This window comes from Leptonotus elevatus, chromosome 15 (genome assembly GCF_054856555.1).
Source record: "Leptonotus elevatus isolate MCC_2025b chromosome 15, RoL_Lele_1.0, whole genome shotgun sequence".
In the NCBI taxonomy this organism is placed as follows: Eukaryota; Metazoa; Chordata; class Actinopteri; order Syngnathiformes; family Syngnathidae; genus Leptonotus; species Leptonotus elevatus.
This window is the reverse complement of record NC_141253.1, coordinates 20102451-20112450: the sequence shown is the minus strand read 5'-3', so window position 1 is coordinate 20112450 and position 10000 is coordinate 20102451. Positions and strand designations below refer to the sequence as shown.

Here is a 10000-nt window from a genome sequence, read left to right as displayed (position 1 = left end):
GTATTTGACCAGTTTGTTGACCCTTTGAGTCAAATTGCTACAACGCATTTGCAGGACAAGACCATAAAAGAACTGTTACGTCCAGTTGAACCAGAAATTGTTACTGCAAAACAAACAGTCTCTTATTTGAAGCGTGGAGATTCCAGAGTTCTTGAGATAAGAGAACATATTTTTCAATACATACCATTAGTTAAAAGTTTGGAGCAGCTGCTTTCACATCCTAAAATTCTTGAAATGATCAATAAGGAACCTGAGTTCTGCAACAATGGATTTGTTTATGATTTAATTGATGGAGACATTTTTAAGTCACATCCTCTGCGTTTGAAAGTTTCCACAGCATTACAGTTAATTGTATATACAGATGAAATTGAGCTTTCCAATCCCGTTGGTTCCCGTGCAAACAAAAACAAATTGTTACTAATTTATTACACTTTAGGTAACATTAACCCTAAATACAGATCAAGACTTGCTGCCATTCGTCTGCTTGCCATAAAAATCAAAAGATCTTTCCCATTGTGGTATTGATAAAATACTTGAGAGGATTAAACATGATTTGAATGAGCTGTATAATGGTGTTCAGGTTCATACTTCAAATGGTGGACTATTTATGGCGCACTTTTGTCTGTGTGCGGAGACACTCTTGCTCAACATGAAGTGGCTGGATTTAAGGAAGGAGTTGGGTTTGCCTACAGTAAATGTAGGCAGTGTGAATGCAACGTCGAAGATATGCAAACTAAATTTAATTAAGATTTGTTTGTGAAAAGGACAATAGCAAGACATAATAGGCAATGCAGTGACATTGAAAAAGCAAGTACTGACTTCCTAAGAGAACATTTAAAAACATTTGGTATAAACAGGAGAAGTAAATTGACAGAATGTCCCCATTTTGATGTCATTAATCAAACACCACAGGACAGCATGCATGTGATTCTTGAAGGTGTTGCTCCATATGAAATCAAATGTGTTTTGAAGTATCTTGTACTTTCTGGACATATAGATTTAGACACATTTAATAATGGAATTATTGTTTTCCCTTACTCTCATGTAGATATGAGGGACAAGCCTTGCCCTGTATCTGTTGCTACACTGTCATCAAATGACAATAAACTTAAACAATCAGCAGGGCAGATGCTGGTTATGTTAAAGATTCTGACATTTCTGATCAACACAACTGGACAAAATGCTCACACAATTGTTACTTAAGTTGTTGAAGAAAATTCTTTTTTCACCTATTATTGCACTCTCAACTCTTACTAAGCTGAAACAATTAATTGAGGAGCATTTAAGGCATTTCAAACAGCTGTTTCCAGATGTAAACATTATACCTAAACAACATTACCTGCTGCATCTTCGTTCCCAGATTAAAGCACTAGGTCCTACTGTGAGGCATATGTGTATGCGCTTTGAGTCAAAGCATTGCTTTTTCAAGCAGTGGGCTATAAAAAGTAGTTTTAAGTATATTTGTAAATCTCTTGTGAAGCACAACCAACTGTATAAATGTAGTCAGAATGTACATGAGAAACATCCTATTTTTTGTAATGAAATTGAAATAGGCCCAGCATATGAAGTGAAAAATGTTCACTATGTAGAAGGAAAGATAAAAGAATTCTTAGGAATAGAGCATGATGAACATGTAGTGTCTGCCCAGTGGATTGTGCAACATTGGAATAAACACACATGTGGAAAATCTTTGGTTATTTCTAATGTTTTCAATAATACCCCAGAGTTTGCACTTGTGAAAAACATCTTGATTGTAAATTAATCAGTGTATTGCTTTGAATGCCAACCTCTCTCTACAATTGGTTGGAATGAACAGTATTTATCTTTTGAAGTAAAGATTCCTCACCTTGCACAAACAAATATTTTTGTGAATACTGATAACTGTGGATTTTACACCATATTATGTTACCTTTAATAATGGCATGTACATTCCAGTGAAGTATGATCTCACCGACCTAATTGCATGTCACTCTTAATATGCATTCCATCAATTGTTGCAATAATGAATGGTGCTGTGCTTTCATTTGGGAAAAGCTTTTGACCTGCAGTTCCAATAAAGTTGTGTTGTCTCAATTCAAGTTTGGTTTCTTTCTTGAAACAAGATAGTTCACCATACAACTTACATCTTAAAAACTTAAAAACATCATGACATGTCAAAACAAGCTTATTTCATCTAAAATAATTCTCAAAAAAAGATCATTTCAAGATGTTCTCACCTAACAAGATATTCAAGATGCATGTCTTGAAACAAGCAATTCCCATCTTTGTGTAATTTTGGTTGTAAGTCATATTGCTAAAATTAAGCACATAGACGTAATTTGACTAGAAATAAGACAAATGTTCTTAGCAAGATTTCGTGTTTTTGCAGTGTATAGATGAGCGACTTTGCATTCTGTAGCATTTGGTCCATTTTACCACCATTTGAGAACATTTTGGTGCGATTATGTGTGTGAGTCATATGAATGTATGTGAGTCACTATGAAGGACTATGTTGGAATTTGGGACCACCTTGGTTAGTCGCTGAGTTTGTTTGGTTTGAATATTCTGTTTTGAATAGTAAGAGGGAGAGATTGGGGAAAGAGGGAAAACATGGGGGGAAAACAAAACCAACACAAAAAACTCATACTTTCTTGTGTGGTTAATCTATTATCGCAGTGACATATCATGGTTGGTAGATTGTCACGGAGAGGGAACTATAGGTGATTAGTTATTCGCTTAGTAGCTCCCTTAGAATGTTTATGGGTTGTCATGTGCCATGTTTTGGTTGGCATAAGGCGGAGTGGGTCAAGGTTTTGTTTTTTTATTACTTTTTTTTGTCAGCTCTTTTTCATATCACTTGGTTGAGAGAGACACTTGCTATGGTCAATATCTGTGCGATGTATTTATTTATTTTGATGAGTAGAGTGGTCAAATTTGTCAGTTTTAATGTCAATTGGCTAAATGGACCAGTCAAGTAGAAGAGAGTTTTAACTTATTTGAAGAAGCTGAAAACCGATATTGCCTTTATTCAAGAAACCCACTTAACGGCACTGGAACATAAGAAGTTGAGGAGGGATTGGGTGTGTCATGTCATATTGGCATCTTTTACTTCCAAGGCTAGGGGAGTGGCTATTTTGATTAATAAGAACACCCCCCATTACAATTGGCGAAACTATAATTGACACATTGGGAAGATATGTTTTACTGAACTGTCAAATATGGAAACTTGGATTCTCTTAAATTTTTATGCGCCAAATTATGATGATGATATGTTTATTCAGGACATATTTCTCAAGGTGTCAAGTGGGCGGCGGAAAATTCTAGTGTGGGGTGACTTTCATTTCTGCCTGGATCCTCTCCTAGATAAATCAACCATGTCAGTTTCTAAATCTAAAGCAACCACTACAACACAATTTATGAAGGACTAGAATTTTACTGCTGTTTGGAGACATATGCACCCTCAAACAAGGGACTACTCCTTTTACTCTGGTCGCCATAATTCCTTTAGTCGTATTGATCTTTTTTTTGTTGTCAACACAGTTAACTCATAGGGCAGTAGATTTTGAGTACCTATCTAGAACGCTGTCAGATCACTCTCCTCTAACTCTTTCAATTTACATTCCAGAGAAACCTACAAACAGGTATAGATGGCGTTTCAACACTACTCTTCTTCAGAGACCAGACTTTTGCAAATTTATAATAGACTAGATTGAGCTGTTCTGTGAGACAAATTGTGCTTCAGCCCCTAACAGTTTCATATTATGGGATGCACTAAAGGCCTTTTTAAGGGGACTTATAATTTCTTATACCAAAAGTATTAAGAAGAAATATATGGCTTAAATAGAAGAACTAGAGGCAGACATTTTGAAGCTGGAAAAAGAGTTCGAACAAACCAGGTCCCAAAAAACACACCAAATTCTATTGACTAAAAAGACTCAATACAACACATTGCATGATTATAAAATTGAAAAGGACATCTTGAGGAGCAAGCAGAAATACTATGAACTGCGTGAAAAAGCACACAAAGTCTTATCTTGGCAGCAAAGGAAAGAAGAAAGCTCTAGAATGATAAACGCAATAGAAACTGAAATTGGCAGTATATCTACTCACCCGACAGAATTCAACGATGCATTTAAACTATTTTATGCGCATCTGTACACCTCAGAACCACCAGAAAATCCGAATGCCATTGACACCTTTTTATTTGCTGTTGAACTGCCTAAACTTAGCCAAGAGGAACAACATGATCTTGACTTACCCTATTCATTAAAAGAGCTAGAGAAAGCCTTGGGTTCGTTGCAGGCGGACAGATCACCAGGGGAGGATGGATTTCCCCCAGAATTTTACAGGGTATTCAAAGATTTACTCCTTCCACTTCTCATGAAAGTTGTTAAGTTAGCCTCTAAAACTCAAGCACTTCCTGAATCATTTTCGAAGGCTATAATTACTGTGGTTTACAAAAAAAATAAAGATCTACTGAAATGTTCGTCATATCGGCCAATTTCCTTATTGAATGCAGATTATAAATTAATATCTAAGGCTCTAGCTAACAGACTCCGTCTATATTTGCCTCATTTAATAAATCCAGACCAGAGTGGCTTCATTCCAAAACGCACCTCAGCTAATAACCTGTCGGCTCTTCAACATTATCCATTCTGCTAAATCTGACAGGGAACCAATCATAGCCTTGGCTTTAGATGCGGAAAAAGCCTTCAATAGATTATAATGGTCATATCTATTTAAAGTGCTGGCTAAATTTGGATTTGGTCCGTCATTTATTGAGTGGGTAGGGACTCTACCACAAACCATAGGCGAAAATAAGCAAGGACAGACTTCTTCTGCGTTTTCTTTAAACCGGTCAAGTCGACAAGGATGCCCTTTGTCCCTTGCGCTCTTTGTCTTGGCAATTGAACCCTTGGCTGAAACAATTAGGCAAGACAACAACATAAAGGGATTTAAAGTGGGCCAAACTGTTCACAAAATTAATCTCCCAGCGGATGACATTATTTTACATCTTAAAGATCCTGGCGACTCTCTTTCTAGACTGCTAACTGTACTGAAACTTACTCCAAAGCCAGATTTACATGAGTCGAGGTTGAAATGGGAGTCTGATCTTGGTGTTGCAATTGATGAGCTTTTATGGGCGGATTTGTGCCAGAACAGCCTTTCTACTATCATCAATGCCCATTATAGACTGACAAATTATAACTTCCTACACCAGTTGTATTTCACTCCAGAAAAACTGCATTCTTTCAAATCTACTTTGTCAGACTTGTGTTTTGGATGTGGTATTGAGGTTGGCTCCTTTGTACATTGTACTTGGAATTGTGTCAAGGTGAGTCTCTTCTGGCATATTAGCTCAATTTTGACCAGGATTGTTCAAATTACTGTTCCGCTGGACCCTTAAATATTTGTATTGGGGAATTTCAACTCAATTAGTCATTCTCTTAACAATGCACAACTTAAGTTTCTTAAGATTGCTTTATGTGTAGCCAAAAAATGCATTGCAATAACATGAAATCCAACTCCCCTCCTCTTCTTGATAGATGGTCTGGTGAAAGGAACAGCTGTGTGCCCCTGGAAAAAAATACTTATTGTCTCAGAAAACAACATGTCATGTTTTTGAATGTTTGGCAACCGTATTTAGACCATATTAGTGGGATAACTGCTTCAAATGACTGACATGTCTCATATCATTAAATGCTGACTAAATTCTTGCTGTGGGGGCATTGTTTGTTGGGTTAAGGTTGTATGTTTATACCTTACCCGGATTGTTGTGTTTGTACAAATTGCTGAAAAATGAAAATAAAATATTCCAAAAAAAAAAACATAACATAAGAGCAACACCTTATAATAATCCAAAAGACAAAATTCGATTTCACGATTTAGAAAATTTTCAACAATTAGATTTTTAAAATGACGATGTATTTATTGCCCAGCCCTTCTTTGTATAGGGTTTAATGCAAGTGAAAAAAATAGAGGCTTATAGTCCAGAAATTACTGTATTTATTTTTAATTTTGCCAGTTTTGGTCCTCCATAACCTAACGTTGTTAGTTTAAACGCCGTTATTCCCAACACTGCTGGTGAGTGCATGTGTTGAACTGTCAATGTATGCTCCAATCTAAAGTAAAACACCCTCAGTTGTTTTACTGAAACTGAAAAGGAGGTGGTAAATGTGTAGTGTCCTGTTTGTAGATTTAATTGGGGTAGAAATAAAGGAATGAGTGTGGAAATGTATGTGCGAGTGTGATGCGTGCTGCACGCTTGATTTTATGAATTGAGCCATTTCATCTCGTCCCACAGACCGCAATGACATCATCCCATAAGGTTTTTATTTCACCAATCACCACCTCGCTCTGTGTGTGCATGTGTATCTGTTGTTTGTATTTTTTATCTTCGATCTGCACGTCTGCCTGTGCTGTGCCCGTGTGCGCCCAGAAAAGTATGTTCTCGTAGCCGACCGGTTGTCGCCGATGTGGGACGGACCGGGCCCATCTCGGCTGGCCCAAAACACTGATGGAAGACTGATGATTAATGATGATACTTTCTAGAGAGGAAAATGTGCTGTTAAACACAATTTAAATTTAAGTAAAAAAAAATATATATATATATACATATATATGTATATATAACCTACAGCTATGTGTATATATATATATATATGTATGTATATATATATATATATATACTGTATGCATGTGTGTATATATATATATTTGTATATATATGTATATATAGCCTACAGCTTCACACCACAAATTGGCAGACAAAAACTTTTCCTAGTTGTGCGCATATTTTGCACTTTGAAATTGTATTAACCCCTTAAATCATAATTTCCATCCCTATTCCAAATTAAATTCGGGCTGTTTTCTTGGGATAGACCGATAATCGGCCAGGCAGATTATCGGCGCCAATATTGGCCATTTTGCCAAATATCGGTATTGGCCTTTTTTAAGAATCTGACGACCGATATAAACCATTTTAATCTCAGGGAACTATTTATTTAAATTTTCAATTAACTTTATAAGAGATCTTGCTGACCCTGGGAACCTTCTGAACCATTTGTTCTTGTTTGACATTAAAACAAAGAAATGTGAAAGCTTAAAATTCCAGGTATTTTTAAATTTGGGGAAAAAAATATTTACTGTAGAAAACTATAGAGAGCTGTGATATTTACTTGTTTAGGGTTTCATTTAACTTTTTAAGGCATACTGATAACCTTGCTCTGGAGCTCCCTGAACATTTTGTCAAGACATTAGACAAGAATGTCTAATGTCTAAGATTTGGAGAGAAAAAAAGAACCGTAAAACCGTATGCATTTTTAAAAAATTCAAAAAAATTGTTCAATAAATATGCTTTAAGACATTACAACTGAGTCAAGCTTGCCATTTGTATTTTCAATTTTTTTACGCCATTATTTGTTTTACCACTTTTTACTGAAAATGAATATAGGCTCCAAATATCTGTTATCGGCCTCCTTGACTACTAATATGAAAAAAACATCGATCTATCTAATGTTTTCCAGTAATTTGTTGTGTTTAGCCTTGTACATGATTTGCGCTGTTTGAAATACAGTAATACAATATCTGTACATTTTAGTAGATTTGATTTTACATAGAGCAAATTTGTTTGCTCAATGTATCCAACATTATGGATGGTTGCAATGAATTCTTATAGTTATTTCCCCAGACTTCAGCACAATATTGTAAATAGGGTAAAATAAACTAGGGAACAGTACAACGTGTGAAGTGATTTAGAATCTAGCCAATCCCTAGCCTTATTATGATGGCAATATGTTTTGCTATTTTAGATTGGACATGCACAATATGTGACTTCCAGTGGATTTTTTCATCAATTATGACTCAAGAGAAATTTAATTTCCTGCACCCTTTCAATTTCTACGCCATTTGTTTTTGTATGCATTTGAATGTCTATTGTATGATTCCTAAATAATATAAATTTTGTTTTATCCACATTTAATAATAGTTTATTAAAATCAAACCACATTTTTATCATGTTCAATTCCTTGTCTATTGTTTGCTGTAATTTACTAAGATCATCACCTAAACAAAAATGCTTGTGTCATTTGTAAAAAGTACCACTTTCATTGTCTCTAACACATTACAAATTGTATTCATGTATATAGTAATTTGGGCCCCAACACAGTCCCTTGGGGGGTACCACAGGTAGTGTTCAAAAGTGATGAGCAGTGATTTTCAATCATTAGAAATTGCTTCCGCATATCCAAATAACTTTTTTATCCACTCCCATACAATTCCCCTGATACCAATTTACATAACTTTGTTAATAATATGTCATGATTAATAGTGTCAAATGCTTGTTAGGTCAATAAATATACCAATTGCATGTTCTTTGCTGTCTCTTACATCTGTTATTGTTTCAGTTGATTCTATTATTATTATGTGCATCTGATCTATTACCCCTAAATCCATATTCACATTCTGAGAGTAAATTGTACTTTACTAAAAATTAATCTAACCTTTTGTTAAACAAATTTTCTAGTTAAAAAAAGGTTAGATACATTTTTAGTAAAGAACAGTACAATTTACTATCAGAATGTCAACGTTAACGCCGATAATAAGTATTTATATATTATTGTTGTCTGAACATTAAAGATTAATTTTTGAATAAATCAAACCTTCTTTAAATAAATGTTTGTTGGGTTTATTACTTTTATTAAAATAATAATTGTCCAGAAATAATTTTTTTTGATTTTCCTTTTTGGCCAAATCGCCCAGTCTTCGTATGTATGTATGTATGTATGTATGTATGGAAATGAATATTTCATTTTTGTAGTTTCTGTTTTGTTTAAAAAATAAAAATAAAAATAAAGAACAGAAAGCAAATTGAACTAATGATACATAGATATGGAAGTGGAGTGCAATTTTCAATTTCCTGTACGCATTGCATACCTGTGCACAGCTTATGTTATACCCCTGGTTATAGGTCTCTTTTGTTTTGGTTTTGGTTTTTTTTGCATAAATTTTAGGCACAGTGTTACCAGAGAATTAACATTTTGAGAGGATTTTTATGTACATGCGTTGTAAGTTAACTCTGTAGCAAATTACTACATAGTAAGAGGAAAGAAACAGAATACATTTTGTTTCTGAATATTAATTTTTCCAGTGAATCATGATGATGGAAATATGCCCGTTCTTCTGATGTCATGAGCACAAGTGAAACATACATGCATGAAAACAAACAAATGTTCTATTCAAATAAAAAAAATGGTTATAATACATTACATGGAGTTTGACTGAGGAACTCCAGCCGCTTAAAACACTTATTTTCCTGTCTAAGAGAGCAGAAAGCCAAAAGAAGCAGCCAATGGGTCCCGACGCTGCCTAACAGCTCCCACCATTTAGATGCAGTGCCTTGTTCCACTACCATCAACCGCAACCGAATGAGTCGGGACAAGAAGAGGACCTTCCCACTGTGGTATGAAGAAACAAAACCCACCCATGACATATATTGGCACAGTTTGTTTAAATGCTCTGCCCGTTTCCCCGATGTATGTTTTATTGCATGACTTGCATGGTATTTCATGTAGAACTTCATTATTTTTCTGTTTATTTAATCTTTAGTGTCTATCAGTTAGTGTTGTCACGATACCAAAATGTTGACTTCGATACTATACCTGCATAAAATACCTCGATACCGGTACTGAAACGGTACCTCGACAAAAATCTAAAACATCAGCAAAAGAAGCTAAATTAAAACTGACTAAAGAACTTCAAATTATTTTTATTTTTTTATTAATTCAAAAATATTAGGATATATACATGTTAATTCATGTACATACTGTATATATTTATGTATATACTGTATGTGCTTTGACATTGCATGCCATTATCTTGTATTTGACTGCATTTGATGTCATCCGTTTTATATAGAACAAAATGATTCACACTCGACTTATTTTTTAAGGGAAGTGTCAAAAATGTGTCACAACCTGTCGCTGTCAGTCGTCTGAGCTTTTTCTATGCATACCTGTATGCC

General features: G+C 34.9%; 1 protein-coding gene and 1 pseudogene across 2 annotated transcripts in view; both read left to right on the top strand.

Moving 5' to 3' along the window:
- LOC147162359 (uncharacterized) overlaps positions 1 to 2078 on the top strand; it is a 3631-nt pseudogene extending 1553 nt beyond the window's left edge. Inside the window, exon 2 of the transcript XR_015097279.1 lies at positions 1 to 2078. This exon is cut by the window's left edge and continues 135 nt beyond it. The product of XR_015097279.1 is annotated as an uncharacterized LOC147162359 (transcript).
- The window catches only part of LOC147162358 (SWI/SNF-related matrix-associated actin-dependent regulator of chromatin subfamily B member 1-like), a 26447-nt gene that overhangs the window by 7185 nt on the left and 9262 nt on the right, over positions 1 to 10000 (top strand). The window contains exon 4 of the mRNA XM_086096424.1: positions 9302 to 9439. Coding sequence (XP_085952550.1) covers positions 9302 to 9439 — 138 coding nt within the window. The remainder of the gene's footprint in view (positions 1 to 9301; positions 9440 to 10000) is intronic.